General features: G+C 49.5%; 2 protein-coding genes across 2 annotated transcripts in view; one reads left to right on the forward strand and one right to left on the reverse strand.

Annotated features, from left to right (window-relative positions):
• Prss36 (serine protease 36) overlaps positions 1 to 7,292 on the forward strand; it is a 24,313-nt gene extending 17,021 nt beyond the window's left edge. The window contains exons 15-22 of the mRNA XM_059257233.1: positions 2 to 281; positions 1,769 to 1,772; positions 2,929 to 3,197; positions 3,418 to 3,435; positions 4,914 to 5,076; positions 5,678 to 5,949; positions 6,037 to 6,203; positions 6,324 to 7,292. Of these exons, the coding sequence (XP_059113216.1) occupies positions 2 to 281; positions 1,769 to 1,772; positions 2,929 to 3,197; positions 3,418 to 3,435; positions 4,914 to 5,076; positions 5,678 to 5,949; positions 6,037 to 6,203; positions 6,324 to 6,644 (1,494 nt within the window). The 3' untranslated portion in view covers positions 6,645 to 7,292. The remainder of the gene's footprint in view (position 1; positions 282 to 1,768; positions 1,773 to 2,928; positions 3,198 to 3,417; positions 3,436 to 4,913; positions 5,077 to 5,677; positions 5,950 to 6,036; positions 6,204 to 6,323) is intronic.
• Positions 7,241 to 20,023, reverse strand: Kat8 (lysine acetyltransferase 8). The gene is made up of 11 exons (XM_059266173.1): positions 19,787 to 20,023; positions 18,045 to 18,119; positions 17,793 to 17,968; positions 12,589 to 12,642; positions 12,322 to 12,486; positions 11,110 to 11,199; positions 8,516 to 8,656; positions 8,335 to 8,428; positions 8,086 to 8,236; positions 7,776 to 7,930; positions 7,241 to 7,419 (listed from the first exon to the last, which is right to left on the reverse strand). Exons 1-11 carry the CDS (start codon positions 19,995 to 19,997, stop codon positions 7,355 to 7,357), a joined length of 1,377 nt encoding a protein of 458 aa, XP_059122156.1. The 5' UTR covers positions 19,998 to 20,023; the 3' UTR covers positions 7,241 to 7,354.
• Between the last annotated feature and the right edge of the window lie 1,812 nt (positions 20,024 to 21,835).

Consider the following 21,835-nt stretch of genomic DNA (forward strand, 5'->3'; position numbering starts at 1 on the left):
GGTGACCTCAGCACCTCCCCTCCTGTGCCAGACTGAGGGAGGCCCCTGGGTTCTCATGGGCATGGCCGTTCGAGGTAGCCAAGAGCTGTTTGCGGCCATTGATCCTGAAGCTACCTGGATATCGCAAACAGTGGGAGAAGCCCATTTTCTTCATCCTAGCGGCTCCCCCTACTGGCCTCCTGAAGACAGTGACCTCTGCCCCCCAGACTTGGCAGGAACTGCCAGCTCCCCTAAGGTTGCTGCTGCTCTGCTTCTGCTTCTCCTGGCTCTGCAGATCCAGGGCTGAGTCCGGCTCCTCTTCACACCACCCATCAGGGCTGGAATGCGGCCCAACCGGCCAGCTCCCAGGCCTGGAGAGGACCTCTTCCACCTATCAGCTTTCAGATAATTGGACCTCAGTGCTGGCTACTTTGGACCTAAGAATCCTTGGGGGTGGGGGAGGAAGAGATAATAAAGATGTAAATACAAACACGTGGCCTTGTGGCATCTCTTACGTGGCTGAGGAACACCTCAGAGCTAAGGGGAGAGCCCCAAGGACAGGGCTCCTCCCTCTTGGTGGTGAGTCAGGCCTTGGGATCCCAGGAAATACGTCCCCTATAACGTGGCAGCTGTTCCCTCATTCCTGCCTCTGGGCGGGGGAGGCTAGGTGGACAGCTGGCTGTGTGTCACCTCTCCATTGGAATTAGTGTCCCCAGCACCTGCAGCATACCTCAGCCCTGGCTCTGCACCCACTAGACTAGGGAGATTTGGGATGGCAAAGCCAGCCCTAAATATACACCCTAATGTACATTCCTAGAGTCTCTAGCATGTGAACCTTGGCACCCTTCAAGAAACTCCCACTTGACCGTCCTAACCAATGCCCCCAGGATTTGGGCCACATGTATGCATACCCTACCTCTGTACCCACCACTCATCTGTTAATTCAATCCATACCACCTGCTAACTGGCAAGGCATGACAATTGGCGTCTGAAAAATAAGTTCACCATGTGCTCCCTGTCAAGTGGGAAACACGTGGCTACTCCTTGACTAGGGATCAAGAAATAGTCAGAGAGGAAATGAGGTTTGAGTACATACAGACAGCAAACAGACCTGAGGGAAGGGCGGAAGTCTTCAGGGGTAAGCGGAGGGTCACTTCTGAAGCTGGGGTCGCAGTCTGTTATACAGGCAGGGAGCAGGGAAGGGAGGACTAGAAGTCAGCAGAAGGTGGTCCTGGGAGGCTGAGAAGGGTAGAGGTTGTTAAGGGCTTCTCCTTCATTTCTAGATACCACATGACTGTTCAGGCCCTCAGGAAGTGCATGCTCCACCTGCTCTCCGACCAAGCCAGCTACCCTCACATGGATCATGCCTCATTGGTTCCCAAACACACCCTGACTCCCAAAGTCTTATCCCTCCCTCCAAAGTCCACCTCTCCCCTTCACCCCCTCCAGGAATTCTCTGGCCACCAGGCTGGGCTGGAGTCCAGACGCCCAGGCTTCCAGGAAGAGAGTAGAGGATGTAAGGGTCTATTTTTCCTCAAGCTTAAGCCGAAGCCATATCCCCATGCTACACTGACAGCAGGCACACGGCTGCCTTTCCCTGAACTCTTCCCGTGGGCATGGACTTGTGTGTATGCATGCATGCATGCACCCATACAAGCCAGTTCTGAGCCTACTGCTCTCCGCCTTGTTTTTGAGACAGGGTCTCACTGATCCTGGAACTTGCTATTTCATCCAGACTGGCTGGCTAGCAAAGCCCCAGGACCTGCTGTCTCCACTGTCTCCCACCCAGTGCTGTACGGGACTTACAAAGCTGAGCCACCACACCCAGCTCTGACATAGGTGCTGAGGATCTGAACTCAGGCCTTATGCTTGCATAGCCAGGGTCTTAGCCACCGAGCCATCTCCCCAGCCCCCCTCCCTGAACTTCTACCCAGCCCCCTACACTACAGGTATTCTCCTGCTTTACTACACCACAGCTTTTTTTTTTTTTTTTTGAGGGAGGGGGTTCTCAATGTAGCCCTAGCTGTTCTGGAACTTGCTATGTAGTCCAGGCTGGCCACAAATCACAGAGATCCTCCTGCCTTTGGTGGGGGGGACAGGACGGGACGATTTCAAGGCATGTGCCACCTCACCCAGCCCGGCTTTGCCAGTTTTGTTTCATTAGCATCTTCCCATACTCTCTTGGGGTTTGGTTCTCAGTGTTCTTCCTCCAGGACCTCTCCAGCAATTAAAAGCCCCCCACTCATTTTGTCTATCACAGCTCCTGGTTTGAAATTAATTCAATAATTTGCCTTTTATTATTTGATTCAAGTCTGACATCCCTCCTTCATCATAATCTCAAGGAGGTCATGGATGGGATAGTTGGCCACTTGTGCCTGGGGCCATAGTAGGTACTCAGCAAATACTTGTTGGATGATTGTCCACAGCCAGACATACTCAACACCTGCAAGGAGACTGCAAGCTTCAGAGTGAGACTGCCAGGAGTGGCCCCGGCCTGGGGCGTCCCCCATGTCCTAGTCTTAGATACCTGGCCTGAGGAAGGAGGGAAGAAGTGAGCAGTGGCTGTAACCCTACAATAATCCAGTCTGGGCCAGGCTGCTGTGTGAGGGGTGGGGGTGGGGGTGGGGGTACTAACTGAGCACCAGGAAGACCTGGGACGGTTGGCTGGCCCTCGGGGTTTCCAGCCCTGCCTTAGACTGCTTTCTGACTGGCCAGGATCAGTTTTCCTCTTACCAAAACCGCCCCTACTACCCAAGGAGTCTGAAAGGGCTACAGAGGTCAGAAGCAGGAAAAAAAAAAAAAAAAAAAAAAAATCCCACTGCTTTCAGCCAGGAGGGCGTGGCTGAGGGAGGAGCCCACAGGTAGGTGCTTCTGCCGAGGTGCCTGGAGAGGTCTGTGTGTGCGGTGGCCAGGCTGTAAGGCGGAATAGGTCCACACTGGTCACCGCAGAGAGACTAAAGGCGTGTCTTCACCCCCCCGTGGCCATTTCCTGCCAAGAAGCCCGCCGTTCACTGGCTTCACCTTCCTGGGATTCCTCACTTCTGAGCCCACATCTAAATCCTGCCTTTCAAAACCAGCCTTCCTTCCTTCCTTCTCTACCAACAGTCTCCCCCGGGGGTCCTCGTCCTGGGCCATGGCCCTAAGGGTGGGCCTGGGACCTGGGCAGCTGGAAGCTGTGGCCATTCTGCTTCTTCTCGGATTGCTCCAGTCAAGAATGGGTAAGTGTGGATCACCGGGGAGGGAGGGTTGGAGAGAGGGCAGTTGCGAGAGCAGGCAGAGAGAACCCCGCGTAGAACACAGCTCCCCTCCCGGGTTCCTGAGTCTCTGTGTGTCGTGTCGGCCCCCTAAGCCAGGAGTTGCCCTCTGGGAAAGTGGTGGGTATTAGGGGTCTGGAACTCAGGCCGCCTTGCTTACTCCTCCCTCTTTCTTTCCCTCCAGGAGCTGACGGGGCTGAAGGTGAGGCTTTCTGGGGAACTGGGAGAAGGGAAGTTCGGGGTCCCCTGGTGGGTTTTAGGGGCTCTTGTCACCCTGCTGAGCTTGCTCACCTAGCCACACTAAGTGTCCCAACAGCTCTGTGAGTATGGAATCATGGCTCTTGTTTTATGAGGAAACCGAGGTGAAGAGAAGCAATGAGTTGTCCAAGGGCATGCTCGAAGTCTGACTCTAGTGTGGGTACCGGAGGTGGTTCCGAGGGAAACTACACAGACCAGCTCCTAGGCAGACTGGTTTTCAGTCAGAGCTTAACTGTTTAGTGGCCTTGTCTCCTTATCTTTCCAAGCTCCAGTTTCTTTGCCCTAAAAGCTGTCAGCTCTGTTCTAGGGCCCCTTTGGGCCCAGACGTGCCACAACAGGCTAAGTGGTAGCCATTGTCATGATTATGAGGGAATGGAGTCTGGATGGCTGTTTTCTCTGCTTGAGGAAGCCGTGAAAGGCAGTTTTCACCCCACTCCCCTGCCAGCTCAGTGGAGGCTGGGCCACATCACCGAGTATCCAATTGTTTCAATGTTAAACCACATCCATACCTCTGTGTGCTCTGTGTGGGGATAGGGTGGAAAGAGGGGTGTCCCTAGGCAACGCACAGGTTGATACAGTTGGAACAGCCATAGGCATGAGAACGGTTGTCAGCCTGGACAGTGGACAGAGAGGGCCCTGGAAGCTGAGAACACCACCTGTGACTCAGCCAGCTGGATCAGAGCAGGCTGTGGAGGGGCCGCACTTAGGAAGGCTCTCCAACCTAGCAGAGAAAGGGTGGGAAAGGCATTCATAGAGTGCCTGGTATTAACAAAGGTCCAGAGGTGAGCAGTGCATGGCCCAGTGTATGTGACAGGAGGTGTCTAGGGCAATAGTCAGAGGACACAGTGTCAGGTGCATCTGGAACGTATCTTTTTATTTTGCCTGTATGGATGTATGTGTGTCACATGAGTGTCTGGTGCCTTTGGAGGTCAGAGGTATCAGATCCCCTGGAACTAGAATTTAGGAGCATTGTGAGCTGCCATGTGGGTGCTGGAAACCACACCTAGGCCTCTGCAAGAGTAACAAGTGCTCTTAACAGCTGAGCCATCTCTCCAGCACCTGGAATGTATCTTAAGGTCAGTTGGAGCCATGGAAGAGCTTAGCAAGACCATGACTTGGTCAAATTTGTGGTTTATAAAGATACTCAGATATGTAAGGGGTAGACTGGATAGAGAGCAAGAAGACTTGGGAGGAAGGGGCTGCCATGACACTTGAGTAGGAGAGCACCAGGCAGTGAACTTCTCACAGCTATTGAGCCAGAGGGTGGGAAGGCAGCTTGATATGAATGCACTTCCCAGGCTCTGAACCCAGTCTCAGTGTGTGGGGGTGGTGGGGTGGCAGGGCTAAGGGCTGCTGTGGGGGGCGGGGGAGGGGGTCGTGCACAGAAAGGCCGGCCTTCACCTTCCCTTCTTCCCTGGACAGCCCCGTGTGGTGCAGTCATGCAGCCACGCATCACAGGCGGTAGCAAAGCCAAGCCTGGCCAGTGGCCCTGGCAGGTCAGCATCACCTACGATGGCGTCCATGTGTGTGGAGGGTCACTGGTGTCCAATCAATGGGTGGTGTCAGCTGCTCACTGCTTCCCCAGGTACCAGCCAGTGGAGGGGTGGAGGGAGGGTCAAAAGTGGGTTGGAAACAGCATTTGGGTGACAGGCCTGAAATCCCAGTGCTTGGGAGGTGGAAATAGGATCAGAAGTTCAAGGTCATCCACAGCTACTGCATAGTCAATTCAAGGCTAGCTTGACCCTGTTTACATTGGACCCTGTCTCAAAAAAAAAAGGTAGGTAGAGAAAGAAAGAAAAAAAAAAGCATGCCATGGGTCAGTCCAGACCATAGGTCATACTAGTTCCTGGTGTGGGCTTAAGAGTATCAGTAGTCTTGGGCCACACTTAGTGGTCACGCTTTTAATCCCAGCACTCAAGAGGCAAAGACAGGTGGATCTCTGTGAGTTCAAGGCCAGCCTAGTATACATAAAGTTCCAGGACGCCCAGGGATAATGAGATCACACACACACACACACACACACACACACACACACACACACACGAAAAAGTTCAAAGTGCGGTTAGGGGCATGGGTAAAACTAGGTCCTCAGTGCCATACAGGATGTGAGCTAGGACAGCATAAGGCACCAAGGGTCAGGGGAAAGAAGAGGTGTCTCAGGTCCTACCCTTTGCCTCTGCCTGCAGAGAACACTCCAGGGAACAGTATGAGGTGAAGATGGGGGCCCACCAGCTGGACTCCTACAACAACGAGACCGTGGACCGCACAGTGGCCCAGATCATCGCCCACTCAAGCTACCGTGAAGAGGGCTCCCAGGGTGACATTGCACTCGTCCGTCTCAGCAGCCCTGTCACCTTCTCCCGCTACATCAAACCCATCTGCCTCCCTGCAGCCAATGCCTCCTTTCCCAACGGCCTCCAGTGTACTGTCACAGGATGGGGGCATGTGGCCCCTTCAGGTGAGGCGAGGCACTGGGTGCCAAGGGACAGGGAAGGGGAAGCTGATTGGGTTGGGGACCCTGAGTAAAAACATTTTGTTCCCACAGTGAGCCTCCAGATGCCCAGGCCACTGCAGCAACTTGAGGTACCACTAATCAGCCGTGAAACCTGTGGCTGCCTATACAATATCAATGCCGTGCCTGAAGAACCCCATACTATCCAGCAGGACATGCTGTGTGCTGGCTATGTGAAGGGAGGCAAAGATGCTTGTCAGGTAAGGGCAAGGGCCCAGGGCCCAGAGACAAGTATACCCTGAGAGGTGGAGGGCTGGGTGGAGTGGGTATGGATGACTGTTGGCCAGACGTATGTCCTGACAGAGCTTTTTTTTCCTTAGGGTGACTCTGGGGGCCCACTCTCTTGTCCCATAGAAGGCCTCTGGTATTTGGCAGGCATTGTGAGCTGGGGTGATGCCTGTGGAGCCCCCAACAGGCCTGGAGTGTATACTCTAACTTCTACCTATGCCTCCTGGATCCACCACAATGTGGCAGAACTCCAGCCTCGTATGGTTCCCCAAACCCAGGAGTCCCAGCCAGATGGCCACCTCTGCAACCACCATCCTGTCTTCAACTCAGCTCCAGCCCAGGGATTAAGGCCCATACTTTTCCTGCCACTGGGCCTGGCCCTGGGCCTCCTCTGCCTTTGGTTTGAACATTAAGCTACTTAACCCTCAAAACTGACCATTCTTCCAAAACCAACAGCACACCCAAGGACATGTGCCGTTCCGGAGGGCAGTGCACCAACGTTATCTTTGAGCCCATTCTTCTTCAATTGCTCTTTGGGATTATAATCAAGGGCCAAGAAGTTTACGGCCTGTGGAATGGGCCGGAAATGCGAGCTCCCTTTCTCTACTGTCTGCAGTTTACTGGTTAGGCTCCTATGGAACTCCCAGAAGCCTCAACCAGGAAAATGAGCCCTGATTTCCACCTGTGTCTAGTCCATAGCGCGGCTGCCTAGCTGCGTGCTGCAGAAGACCAGCTTCAGGGCCCTACCCATTCTGCCTGATGAGCCCATTACTTTGGCCTCTTCCTGTCTCCTGGGCTTTGTCTGTCCTTCAGGTAGGGAAGACCTCAGCCTACTCCACTAGCTGCCAAGCCTGCTTTGAGCCCAACTCCTGGACTCCGGAGGACTGAGCCCCCACCGGAGCTGGCTGGGGCTTGGATCAGGGTGAGGGATAAAAGGAGCAAGGAGTAAATGTTTTGAACACAACTGGCTGTATGTGAAATGAAATGAAGAATATCACCCTTTGGTATCTCCTTTGCACACCAGCAGAATTTACTTTATTAAAAAATGACACAAAACAGGTCTGTACACATATTTACAGGTTAGAGGCCAGGAAATGTAGGTCCAAAGCTGGGAACAGGCCACTCACTTCTTGGAAAGCTTGACTTGTTTGTGCTTAGGGGGTGCCCACTTGAGGCAGACAGAGTCCACTGTGGGAGAAAAGAGGTATGAGAGGCCGTGGGTCAAGCCTGCTTACACCTGGCTGGCTGCTCTTCCTGGGCCCAGGCCAGGTTTCACCTTCTCAGGGTGAGAACAAAAGGGCAACCTCAGTCCTGAGGAGGGGGAGGGAATCCCAGGAATGAGTAACCTGCTCTAGGTCGCAGTCCTGGAAGCTGGTCCAACTGGTTTGGGATCTTGTAACAGCCAAAAAAAAAAAAAAAAAAGGGAAGCCTTGGCTCTTATCCCACCCTGCCAAACATTCGAGCGCGCGCGCGCGCGCGCGCACACACACACACACACACACACACACACACACACACACTGCACACAGCAGCACCCCACACACCTGTGATAGGCGGTTTCTTATACTGGGCACTTTTGAGGTGTTCCTCTACCAGCTTAGGTGTGACACAGATCACGTGCTGGCCCTTCCAGTACTTAACCATGTTGAGGGACTGCAGTGTGCTGATGATGTCATTCTGGGTGATGCTGGTCATCTGGCTGTAGAGAAGGAATAGAATACATGGAGACAGGGAAAGAGACAAGACCCATGACACTCTTAGGAGAGCCCACTCCCGCAGGATTCCAAGATGACCATTCACAGGGTCCCTGATGGACGGTGTATCCTGGACCTGGCTGGAAACCGAGGCTCTTACCTAAGATCTTTGATAGACAATGTGCCCCGGAAGTCTCGCAGGATCTCCAGCAAGACCCATGACCAGTAGCTTCGGTAGCTGAGTTTGCCCAGGTCACTCAGTGGCTTCTCTGGAGAGCCTACAGTACTCTCCAGCTTGGAGAGCTCATAACCTGGCAGTGACAGAAAGAACTTAAAGATCCAGCCTTGCCCTGCCCCCAGCCCAGCATTCCCAACTACACCCACTTCCTAGACTGTAGCAGCTACTTACTGAAAGCAATGAGGAACTTCCCATAGCCGCGCCGCTGGTAGGGGGGCAGTGTCAGGATGCAGGCCACGTTGTTTCCATCTGGAGATTCCTTCTCCTGTGGAGTATGGGGTACTCAGGCCCTTTGGAGGTTCCAGCCCCCAATCTAGTTTATAACACCTTCCCAGGCTCCCCGAACCAGTACCTTAGAAAAGTAGCCGACGATGTGGGCCCCTTGCCTATCTACTTCTGTCAAAATGTAAAAGACAAAGGGTTCCACATCAAAATACAAGGTCTTGTGGTCCAGGAAAAGCTTGGCCAGCAGACACAGGTTCTGACAATATATCTAGGGACAAGAGGTAGAAACATGCTCAGCAAACAGTACAATGCCTCCGCTCTGTCTGGGGACCAGCAGCCACTCTGCAGCTCTTTTTTTTTTTTTTTTTTTTTTTTTTGGTTTTTCGAGACAGGGTTTCTCTGTGTAGCTTTGCGCCTTTCCTGGGACTCACTTGGTAGCCCAGGCTGGCCTCGAACTCACGGAGATCCGCCTGGCTCTGCCTCCCGAGTGCTGGGATTAAAGGCGTGCGCCACCACCGCCCGGCATCACTCTGCAGCTCTTTAAGTGCTAGGCTGCACAGAGGAGCCAGGGTCAGGTAGGGGAGAAAGCACCTCCTCAGGATGGAACAGAATTCAAAGCAGAAAGGAGTCTTGCAGTCAGCGAAGTGGACGGAAGGAGACCCAAAGTGAAGTCCACTAGCGCTAACAGTAACAGGAGAGCTGATCATTGCTTCCTTTATTATTTATTTGTTTTTGAGACAGTGTCTCAATATGTAGTCGTGGCTGACTTGGAATTTATTCTGCAGACCATCAGACACAGAGAGATCTGCCTGCTTCTGCCTCCTGCATTCTGGAACTAAAGGTATGTGCCATCATGCCCTGCCATCATGCCCAACTCGCTGACACTTTGTTAGTGGGGAGGAGGCGCGCACAGGCACGCACGCGCGCGCACGTTAGGGCACACACGTGAATGCTGGAGAGCAAGGCTCCAGGATAAACTCAGGCTGTCGGGCTTGCACAGTGAGCACCTTCCCTGTCAAGGGACCACTCTTGAGGGCCAAAGAAGGGGTAGGGTTTGACACGCATGATCGGCTTCAACCTTTCCAGACACTAACTTGTGTTTTAGAACAGGAAACTGAGGCCCAGAAAGAGGAGTGGCTTAGGTTCCACGGCCGGTGAACGCCAGGGCAGAACTCAGCTGGGTCCAGGCTCTGTCCCATTCACAGTCAATGAAAAGCTGCTAAGCAGAAGCTGGTAACTGCCAACCGGAGAGGCCTGCAGCCAGACCAAAAACCTGAGCTGTCTGCTGCCCAACTGGTCACAGTTGCTGGGCCTCAGTCTAACTGATGCAGACAGGCCTGCCTAGGCCAGCATTAGGAGAGACCATGGTGCCTTGCAGCTGGCTTCCTAGTACAGATTTAAAAGGTTTCTGTTTTTGGTTTCTGTTTTTCACTTTTTTATTTTTATTTTTGAGAAAGGGTCTTACTATGGCCTTATAGTAAGACTTTAGCTTATAGACTAGACTGGCCTTGAACTCTTGGAGACCTGCCTACCTTTGCTTCCCAAGTGCTGGGAATAAAGGCATGTGCTATCACACCCAGCCCTTTTAATTTTCAAGACAGAGTTTAGACAGCCTACAGCTCAGGTTGGTCTCAAATTTGTGGCAATCCTCCTTTCTCAGCCTCCTGGGTGCTCGAATTATAGGTGTGAGTCAGCACACACTGCATGTCTGGCTTGTAGACCTCTTCTACTCCCTTATCCAATCTAATACTGTGTGAGGCCAGCATGCTGCTCTGATGTGACTCAGGGGCCTGAGTGGGGAGTGCGGTGTTAATTTAAGGCTTCCAAACTGGCAGAAGGTGGAATTGGTAAACACCACCCCCACCCTGTTTCCAGGGGAGGCCCTTCTGTCATTCTACCAGTTCAACTAAAGGAAGTCAGAGTAGCTGGCAGGGAGCAGGCTCGGTGTTCCCCTAGCACAAGGCCACCTGAGTCCCAACAGGTCTCCAATAACAACAAAGGCCATGTTTACCAACAGCCTACTAGATGCCAGGCACGTGCCACATACCTGACATTTGTGGTCTCATTTGTTCTACCAAACAGATGAGGTAAACAATTATGACTCTTGACTTATGGATGCGGAAACAGGAACAAAACAAAGTGAAGTAAGTAGTCTGAGACCAGCCAGGAAGTGACATGGTCATCTAAGAAGCCTGCTCGCCTCAGCTTGTACTACATGGCCCTTCAGGGGAGACTAAAACACTTGCTAAAGCCCTCCTACACAGCAGGCCAAGGCCAAAGCAAGCCACCACAGTCCATCCCTGCTCCCTGCATTCCTCTGGGAAGCAGGAACTCAGCTGCAGCCTCAGAACTGAATAGGAAATCTCTTACAAAAGCACTTCCCCTTCCAGGCAAACATCTCTGGGCCACTTAGAAAGAGGAAGCTGTTTAAGAGCAGCCTCAGGTAAGACAGTCTCCACTTGAGGCTCCAGAACTAGCCAAACCAGAACCACCCTGTTAGAAAGGGAGTCCCCAGAAAGAGAGGGGAGCCCTGGCCTGAGGGGGTACACCACATGGCCATGTTCACTGTGCACCAACACAGGCCAAGCACCAAGGACATGAGACCTCACTTGGCCAAGAGGACATAGCTATACAGAGAAACCCTGTCTCAAAAAACAACAACAAAAAAAAGAATTACCCAGGAGATAGCCAGTTCCCCACACGCCCTGGGCTACCACTCACCTTATGGTCTTTGCCGTCCACTTCATACACAGAGATGTTGCTCTTTCGATAAATCTCCTTCCCTGGGGGCTGCCGCCACTGACACTGGCCCTGGGGAGCAGGGTGAGGGAACAAGCTTCAGACCTTTACTCTCTGCTAAGTGACTTCCACTCAGCACTGTGTGGCCGAGTCTCTCGTTTTGCCATGTGCTTACATTCACGGCTTTATGTTCAGTAACCGTTTCCTCACCAGAACACAATCGATTTCCTAACTAAGGCACAAAGAGGCTAATAACTTGCAAGCATCACAATCAACTGATTTTGGGTGTGGCCATGACCTAAACCTCATGTGTTCACCTGGGTCCCGCTTTGGGAGACATCCTGCTGTGCTAGTGAAGAGCGCCCCCTTCCTGCCCGCTGTAGTACAGCACTCCTTCCTACGGCTGACATCATTGCTCAGGAGCTCTTTGTTGTCCCTTTTCTCTTTTGTCCTGAGGAGCCCAACACCAGGCTTTATAGTAAAGGGCAAGGAACTTGAATAGTTTGGTCCCACTCTGTAGAAGAGGAAACTGAGGTCTTGAGGAGTGGAGTAAACTGGGCAAAGTTACCCCACCAGCAGTGGGAAAGCTGTCTCTATTTTCTCTTTTCATCTCTCCCTCTTTTCTTCAAACTAACTTAAAAAAAAAACAAAAACACTTTTATTTTCTAGCAGGGCATGGTGGTGCACATCTTCAGTCCCAGAACTCGGAAGGTAGCGGCAGAAGCAGAGGCAGATGGATCTTTGTGAGTTTAAGGCCAGCTTACAACTCTGTGTGTGTGTGTGTGTGTGTGTGTGTGTGTGTGTGTGTGTGTGTGTGTGTACTTGAGTGCATGTTCCAGCAGGGACAGGAGGGGGCTTTAGATCTCCTGGAGCTGGAGTTACAGGTACCTGACATGGGTGCTGCGAACTGAACTTGGGTCCTCGGCAAGAGAATTCAATGTTCTTGACCCCTGAGCCATCTCTCCAAGTCCCGCTTTCCTTCTTTATGCAGTTCAAGCCACCCTAGAACTCACTATCTAGCCGAGGATGACCCTGAACTTCTGATCTTCCTATGGCCATCCCCTAGACACCAGGATAGAGGAAATATCGCCACACCCAGAGGACTCCAGGTCTCTAGTCCCTTGGTGGTTTTTTGCCAGCTTCTCTGGACTCATCCCTGGGTGGGCGACCGCCCTGCTGCAGGCCCAGCCTCACCAGGTGGAAGCGGAAGCTCTTCTCGTACTTCATGTACTTGAGGCAGTACTCGCAGAGCCAAAGCTTGGGCTGCTTCCCATAGTCTTCTGGGAAAGGTGAGAAATACCAGGCATCAATTTCATAGTTCCCAATGTGGATCTTGTCTACATACTTCACTTTGGTGATCTGCAGACAGGGAGAGCAGGGGGCAGGCACAGCTCAGAGCTCAGCAGGAACGAGGAGGGCAGGGAGGACCCCAGCTGGTCCCCAGACCCTGCTTATTCTTACCGCCTCATGTTCCTTTTCCAAGGCTGCTGTGGTGGGGTCCATCTCTGCATAGGTCTGGGCAAGAAGTGCACAGAGATGAACAGACATGGTTAGACTGGCCCGCATCCTAGAACTCAGTGCTATCTACTGTCGTCTACAATAATAAGACCTCACAGTAATAACAGACGTGGTTAGACGGGCCTGCATCCTAGAACTCAGTGCTATCCACTGTCGTCTACAATAATAAGACCTCACAGTAATAATAAGGAATCACGCCAATAGCTCATCTGTTTTACTTTGTTGGGAGGCTGGCTCTTCTGAGCTCCTCTCCTGTCTGCCTACCTCTCCACACATCCAGATGCCTCAGCCTGGACCTTAAGCTACATAAGCAGGGCCTGGGGTCAGGCCTGGTTTGTGGTTAGGTTAAGAGCTTCAGCCTGGCAGTGGTAGAGCTCACCTTGAATCCAAGCACCTGGGAACCTAAGGTAGGAGAAGTTAAATCAGTAAGTGTGAAGCCAGTCTGGACTATGTGGGACCCTTGTCAAAACAAACAACAACAACAACAATAATCAGATTGAGGCAGGGTGTGGTGGCACACGTTTTTTTAAATCCCAGCACTCAAAAGGCAGAGATAGGCAGATCTCTGAGTTTGAAGCCAGCCTGGTGTACAGAATGAGTTCCAGGACAGTCAGGGATACACAGAGAAACCATGTCTCCACACAAACAACAGCAACAACAAAAACAAGCAAACAAACAAAGAGCTTCAGCTGTACACTGGGCCATGCACGTCCAGAGTAAGATCAGCTGCTGGCTCAGGTCCCCCTCCTGAACACCAGACCTCAGCAGCTCCTGAGGACGCTCCATGGGGTTCCCCCCGCCTTGTCATGTCAGACAGTAGGTGTCCAGAAAGGACTTCCAGGCTCCTCTTCCTCTGGGGCCCTCTCTTAAACATCACTGCCTGTCACTGGCTGACTTGCTCTTAAGACTCCTCACCCTGGTGGCTGACCTAACCAGTGGCCAACTGAGTGGACGCCAGCTCTTATCTCCATGGCATCTCTGGAATCGGTTCCAGTAGAACTTTTCTCTGACGCACTCCAAACAATCACTGCTACTTTAGGTCTGGACAACTGACAAGGGTTTCTTAAACTCCCTGCTATATCTCAGCCCCTCAAATCCACAGCTATCAAAACGTTTCTTCCAGCCTTCAACCTTTTACACTGTAGTTACTTCCACTCTGAGAATGCCCTTCCTTCTCCTCATGCTCTATATGCTCACCTCACCGAGGCAGAGCACGGGTCAGGTGAATCTATGACAGAGCTCTGTGAACTATCATGTATGATTAATTTTGCTCTTTCCGGCTGTTCAAGGCCCAACATCATTCCCAAGCATCTTCTAGTAAATCTGACTAAATTCATTCACTTTTGTGTTGGGTTGTTCCTAATTATTATTATTATTATTATTATTTTTTTTTTTTTTTTTTTTTTTTTTTTTGGTTTTTTCGAGACAGGGTTTCTCTGTGTAGCTTTGTGCCTTTCCTGGATCTCGCTCTGTAGACCAGGCTGGCCTCGAACTCACAGAGATCCGCCTGCCTCTGCCTCCTGAGTGCTGGGATTAAAGGCGTGCGCCACCACCGCCCGGCTTATTATTTTTTTTTTTTAAGATTTATTTATTTATTATGTATACATTGTTCTGCCTGCAGGCCAGAAGAGGGCACCAGATCTCATTACAGATAGTTGTGAGCCACCATGTGGTTGCTGGGAATTGAACTCAGGACTTCTGGAAGAATAGCCAGTGCTTTTAACCTCTGAGCCATCTCTCCAGCCCCTAATTATGTTGTTTTTGAGATAGGGTCTCAGGATGTATAGCACAATGGTCTGGAATTTGCCCTGTATCCTAGACTGGCCTTGAACTCGAAACTTACAGGAAATTCTTATCTCAGCTGAACAATCCTTCCTACCTCAGGTCCCCAGTGCTGTGACTACAGGTATGTACCACCATACCTGGCCTTGACAGGGAATTCTTATTGCAATTTTAGAGAGTAGTAAACAGACAGAATGGGATGAGGTCACTTGCCTGTGGGTACCAGCAACTGCCAAGCACTCTATAGATATTATAGATATTATTTCATTTAGCTTTTAAATGAATCTTTGAAACAAGAGCACTTGTTATTCCCATTATACAAAAGAGGAACCTAAGGTACAAAGAAGCAAAGTCACTTGCCCAAGGTCACAGAACTGGTACACAGAACAGAGTAGCTTTGGTCTGCCCAATTCCAACAAAGACAGGAAAAACAAAAGGAACAAAGATTTTTCTCTTCAAATATCTCTTTAAACTGTATTTCTCAATTTTCACAAAGCACAATTCTTTTCTGCAAATACATTAAAGAATTACAAAACCACTATTTTTCTTAAATGTTGCAATTTATTTAGAATTAAACATTAATTAGAATAGGATGGTGGTACACACCTGTATCCCAGCACTTCAGAGGTAGAGGCAGGGGAATCAGTTCAAGGTCATCCTTTGCAATATATCAAGTTTGAGGCCATGTCTCAAAAAACCCAACCAATGAACAGGCAAAAATCTCCAAAAATTATGTAGCTTCTAAAGAACCTTGCTGACAGTTTTATCACTCATCCATCACTACTCAGCCCACCCATTATCTACCTGCTGACTGAGAGTCACTCTATTCAAATCAGAGGCCAGCCTTTTAAACCTGTGCTGTCCAAGAGAACAGCCATTAATCACAAGTACTATTTAAATGCAAATTCATGACAATTAAAAAAATTCCACAGAACTGTTAGAGAAACCCTATCTCACCCTTCCCCCCAAAAAAAAAATTCTAGTCAAACTGGACATGCACAAATTAGTACTGACAAGCCCCAGGTGACTAGAGGAGCTACTGTATTGGCTAGAACAGCCCATAATCCATTTATAACAATTCAACTAGACAGTGCTACCCTCACCCTGGAGAGCCTTTCTAGCTTAGGGTATTGAAAGCATTTCTTATTAAAGCATAGTTGGCATTGTACCCAGTTGAAATGTCTGTGTATATATACATGTATGGATTACAAGTCAAACACAACTACCTCAAAATAGTACTTACCCCTAAGAACATGGAAAACACCAATATTGTCTACATTATCCTATTTCTTTCTTCCATTCAAACAATTTTAAAGGGATGGAAAAATGGCTGAGGGGTTAGGAGTATTTGCTGCTCTTGCAGAAGACCTGGGTTCGGTTCCCAGCACCTGCATCGTGGCTCACAGCCTTTGTAACTGCAATTCCAAGGAATCCAACACCCTCTTCTGAACTCTGTGGGCACCAGATGTACATGTGGTACACATGCAGGCCACATTCATACACATAAATCTAAAAAGCTGCTTTTACAAAATGTAAATGTTATACACGCCACAACCAAACAAGTTCCCAGCCTGTGGACTTGTTAACACACTGTGTCCACAGTGTGAAAAGCACTGTGCACTGTGCTCACCAAGAGTGTGTAAGCAGAACTAGGATGCTGAGGCTCACAGCTGCTGCAGTGCCTTAGCCTGGAAATCAATGTAGGACTCTAGGTCTGCTCTTTTCGGAATTATTCAGAAAAATGTAACTTTTCCTTTTCTTCCTTCTATCTCTTCTCTAAGCATATTTTCCTTAACACTTTGGGCCTCCCTCCAACATTTTTAGCTTCTTTACTCCTCTAAAACTTGGCTCCCTGACATGTGGCTGACTATCCACCATGTATCTGACCTTCATGCCATTTTAAATGGCATGACTCTTTTTTCCTAAACTTTACACCCTGCCTGCCTTGGGGTTTTTCTAATAAAACTGTCAAACTTCCAAAACAGAAAGAAAGGAGGGAAAGAGAAAAGAAATGGAGGTTCAGAGTGGGCGGAACATAATCCCCAGGAACAGGAAAGGCCAGCCTGGGCTACACAGTCACAAGAAACCAAGATAGCCAAGCATGATGACTCACTCCTGTAAGCCTAGCACTTGGGAAGTAGGCACAGGAGAATCAGGTCAAGATCTGCCTTGGCTATGTAGAAGTCTTAAGGCCAGGCTGGCTACATAAGACAGTCTCAAAAAACAAAAAAAGCCATTGAGGGGCCAGGCAGCGGTGGCGCACGCCTTTAATCCCAGCACTCGGGAGGCCCAGCCAGGTGGATCTCTGTGAGTTCGAGGCCAGCCTGGTTCTGAGCAAGCTGGTCTACAAAGCTACAGAGAAACTGACTTGAAAAACCAAAAAAAGGGGCCATTATGGTGGCTCAGTGGGTGGTGACATGTGCAGTGTAAGCCTAGAGACCTAAGCTTGATCCCTGGAACTTACTTAAAGGTAGGAGAGGACTGACTTCACAAAGTTGCTCTCTAGCCTCCACATTCTCCAATCATAGCACGCAACCCTGGCACAGACACACAGACACACACACAGATGGGGACACACACACACACACACACACACACATTTTAAAGAATAATTCTACAAATGTATCCAAAACCATGGTTAGGGTCTGGACCCTAAGACAATGTACTTCCTAATGAGATTTCTTTCTTTTTTGAAGATTTATTTATTTTTTATGTATATTGGTGTTTTGCCTGCATGCATGTCTGTGTGAGGATGCCAGATCCCCTGGAACTGGAGTTACAGACAGTTGTGAACTGCCGTGTGGGTACTGGGAATTGAACCCAGGTACTTTGGAAGAGCAGCCAGTGCTCTTAACCACTGAACCATCTCTCCCGTCCCCTAATGAGACTTCTAAACCTATCTGTGCTCCCTCTGTAAACTAAGAATGATGATCAGCAAAGGCCCCACTGAAAAGAGGGAATGAAGTCTATTTAACCGAATACTTTGGCTCACAAACCATAATGTATGGCATAACTCCTGCCCACCTTTTAAGCAGCTGTTTAACTTTGACATGCTAAGTTCTCTGAGCCTAAGAACAAATTTTCCCTGTGGTGATGGACTACTGGGGAGGATAAGTTTTTTACAGCACTCAGCATGGTGCTAGATAAACAAGTAACTGACGTAATTTTGTTTTCTTTTCCTTCCCTTTGGGCTTCAAGTTCCAGAGTTCCAGTCCTAACTATACCATTTCCTTGCTGTGACAGAGCAAGTCTCTTCTCTCTATAAGCTGAGGTTTTTTAACATATGAAGAATAAATGAGAGATAAAATCCCTGGCACACAAGATTTTAAGTGGGAGGTGCTATGGAAAAGGGGAGGGGCCAAGACCTTCTGTACGTGGTTGATCTCATCATGCTTTCGTTTTTGGTTTCGAGTGATCTTGCGCTCCGGCTGCTCCGCCAGCTCACTCAGGTATTTCTCAGAGTTCTTTTGCACGGCATCCTTCACAGTCTTGGTCAATGCCAGTCGGTTCTTGTCCACCCATTCGTCCAGTCGCCTGTTAACTGTTAAGATGGACCATGAGGGAGTGACCCTGCTACCTCTTCCTTCCACCCAGGCCCAGTGGCCCCAAACACTCACAGCCCACATAGTGTACGTAGAATTCTTCCCGGCCCTCCTGGTCATTCACTCTAGACTGGATCACTTCTGCTGAATCTGTAAAGGAAAAAAAGGCATCTGACGCACTGAGGGATAATTTCCAGATTCACATACCCGTTATGGCACTTATTCACCCTGTAAAGGTGAGCTAGGTTAGGACTGAAGTTTTGGGGACAGGGTGAGTCAGTGAGGCTTACCCAGGGCCAGAGATCTGAAAACTGAGGAAACCTGGTATGTGTGTTTTTATGTGTGTTTAAGTCCAGCTCCAAAGTCAGTGATCATTTCAGTCATTCAGTTATTTGGGAGACATGGGAGCTGGCTGGGGATTACGACAGTTGAAGCTTATATATGATTCTCCCTTCACATTTCCTAAATGAATGTAGCTGATCACATTACTTTGACTTTCTGAACCTTAGTTTCTTCATCTGGAAAGTAAGAAGAGTGCCTACCTACAACCGAAAAAGAATGACTTAAATTTTTTAGCACACTGACAGGCACCCAGCAGATCTGTCTAGAAACAAATGCTTGTCTGGCCTTCTGCTCTGCTCTTGCTGGATGGAGAAAGCGGAGACAGTAATGAATCACAAGAGGACTTGCTCTCTAGCAGCTCCCCATTTAACAGAGGAAGGCAGATGATTTTAGCATGTTGCATATATTATGGCTGAGGTACGGAAAAAATACTACAGAACATATAAGTAATTAACTTTGCCTGAAGGGCTCAAGAATGGGATCACCATGGGAGATAAAGTTAAGAGGTGAGTTAAGAGCTAGATAGGCAAACATGAGAAAGGCTAATGCATTCCAAGAAGAAAGTACAGTGATAAAAGGCTTATAAAGGCAGTCTTTGGAGAGCGGAGCAAGGCCCGGTCTGGTAACAGCCTTTACAAGGAGTGCCTAGAAACAGGAGAGGTCTCAGACATGACCTATACTCTGAGTTTTGTTTTGTTTTTGAGACAGGGTCTCTCTATGTAGTCCTGGCTCTCCTGGAACTTGCTAAGCAAGTTAGGCAGGCCTTGAACTCACAGGTATGCCTTCTCAGTACTGGGATTAAAGGTGTGCATACCATGCCCCACGGTTATTCTAGTTTTAAAATTACATTCATTTATCTTATTAGGGGGAGTGGGGAGGGCGCTCACATGTGAAGGTCAGAGGACAACCACTGAGTCATTGTTTCCTTCAACTGTATGGGTTCTGGGGCTACAACTCAGATCCTCAAGATTGGTGGCAAACACCTTTATCTTTTGAGCCATCTCAGCTTGGAGTTTATTTCAAAGCTAGGAGCCTGGGTTTATTTTGAAGGGGGAAGGAAAAGGAACATAAGTAAAGGGGAAACGTGTTTTTATGAACTGGGTGTCCTCTTTGCTGGCGATGTAGAGGACCAGAGAAATGTAAATGTAAAGACAGACAAAAAACAAAACAAAAAACACCAGTGAAGGAACAGAGCAAGAAAAATGAAGCTTGGAATCGGGCAAGAATGAGTGCTCATACGCTTACAATGTGATCACCTTACTGATGGTTTTACAAGAGAAAACAAGCATAATCCCCGACTACAGTCTCCCATCAGAGGGAGTTCCTCAGCTCCCCACAGTCTGCGTTCTTACCTTACCTGAGTCACCACCCTCACCCCAAGACTCCTAGCCCCCAAACTCCGCCCTATGGAACACCCATTCCTAAGCCCTGCCCATCCCTAAACCCCGCCTCTAGGCCCTGGGCCCCGCCCTCACGCCAGGTGCTATCGGGCCGCCGGCACAGGTACGTTTCTCCGATTTCCACGGTGACTTCTGGTTCGCCACGCGCCGGGGTCGGCGGAGAGACGCGGCCCGGGGACCGGGCAGGCCCCTCGACAGCTGCATTTTCCCCGGGCCCGGGCTCGCCCTCCCCCACAATTCCCGAAGTCGTTGCAGCAACTGCGGCTGTCGCTGCCTGTGCCGCCATTGTGGTACCGGAAGTGATGAGGGAGACCGGAGAGCCTTACGCTTTTAGTTCCGGGTCAGGGGGAGGGGGCGGAGTCTCGGTGTTGGAGGTGGGAGACTGTGATGTGGTTTCTGTTTCGGGGTGGTTTCCCCTAAGGCTATTTGTAGTTATACTCTAGAAACCCGTCAATCTGATTTTCCCCCCTTTCTTTTACTGAGACGGTCTAATTATATAGTCCTGAGTGACTTGGAATTCGCTATGTAGACCAGGCCGGCCTTGAACGCACAAGAAATCCACTGGCCTCTATCGAGTGCTCAGATTTAAAGACGTGCGCCACCACGCCCGGACTCAATCTGAGGTTTTGGTTTGTTTGTTTGTCCTTTGTTTTTCCTTTCTTTTTTTTTTTTTTTGAGACAGAGTTTTTCTGTGTAGCTCTGGCTGTCCTGGAACTCAGGCTGGTCTCGAACTCAACAGAGATCCGCCTGCCTTTGCCTCCGTTTGCTGGAATTAAAGGCGTGCGCCACCACCACCAGGCTTTGTTGTTTGTTTTGATACATGGTCCCATGTAGTTGAGGCTGGCTTCATACTTGCTGGCCTTGCTCGTCTCACCTTAGGTTCCCAAGTGCTGGGATTAAAGACTGGCACCACCACCTCCTTTTTGGAGAAATGCTCTTCACTGGCTGGCCTCAAACTCTTAGAATTCGTGGCAGTTTTCTGGGGATTACAGTTGTGCTCCGTCATAGCCAATTACATGGGATGCAGAGGACTGAAGCCCAGGGCTTTATGCATACCGCCTACCCCTTGTTTTCTTCTTGTTCGGGGTGGGAGTAAAAACAGTTGAGACAGGGAAAGAACAGGTGTGCCAAATAAACTACCTTCAGAATAAACTTTTTTTTTTTTTTTTTTAAAGAATCACATGTAGTCCCAGCAGGGCTCAAACCTGTAATGTCTCGAGAGGTGACCTTGGGCTCTCATCACCTGAATGCTGAGGGTAGGATGTGTGTTACCACACCAGGTTCATGCACTGCTAAGGATTGTACCTAAGGCTTCATCAATGCTAGGCAAACACTACCACTGAACTACATCTTCAGCCAGAACGGCAGCTCTTAAAAAGGGGGTCCTGAGCAGGGATACAATAAAGAGCTATTTTGGCAGTGACTGAAGAATCTTGAGTAGTGACCTTTTTCTGAGTAGTGTACCAAATTCACCGAGACTCAGTAAAGGTTAAGCCATATATCCATATGGTCAAGTCATAGAATTATGTAAACCATATAGCAGCATTCAAGCGACACTTCTTATTGGTAGATGAAGTGGAGCAACACGTGTCCTTTCACCGTCCTCCCCACAATGATCAAGTACGTTGACCTTCATCACTGCTAGGCCACCTAACACTTGCAGTAGCCTGCCCAGTGCAAAGTATTTTAGGAACTGTATCATAGGCAAAACTAGTAGATGAAAAGAATAACTGTTGGTCATATAACACCGTAGTTCCTGAGCTTTGCAGAACTGAGAAACACATAGTGATTAGGAATTGGCGTGCATCTGTGACATGGTGCCCACCACCAGTCTTCGATTACCTTTATACAAGCTGTCATTAAATTAGCTTCCTAGCAAGATGGCTTTAAAAAAAAAAAAACAGATTCATTTATTTATTATGCATACAATGTTCTGCCTGCATGTCAGAAGATGGTACCAGGTCTCATTATAGATGGTTGTGAACCACCATGTGGTTGCTGGGAATTGAAATCAGAACCTCTGGAAGGGCAGCCAATGCTCTTAACCTCTAAGCCATCTCTCTAGCCCTGCAAGATGGCTTTTCTAGGGATAATGCCTGGCATCCAGCTTCTCATCAGCTGGCT

This window comes from Peromyscus eremicus, chromosome 1, assembly GCF_949786415.1.
Source record: "Peromyscus eremicus chromosome 1, PerEre_H2_v1, whole genome shotgun sequence".
Classification (NCBI taxonomy): domain Eukaryota; kingdom Metazoa; phylum Chordata; class Mammalia; order Rodentia; family Cricetidae; genus Peromyscus; species Peromyscus eremicus.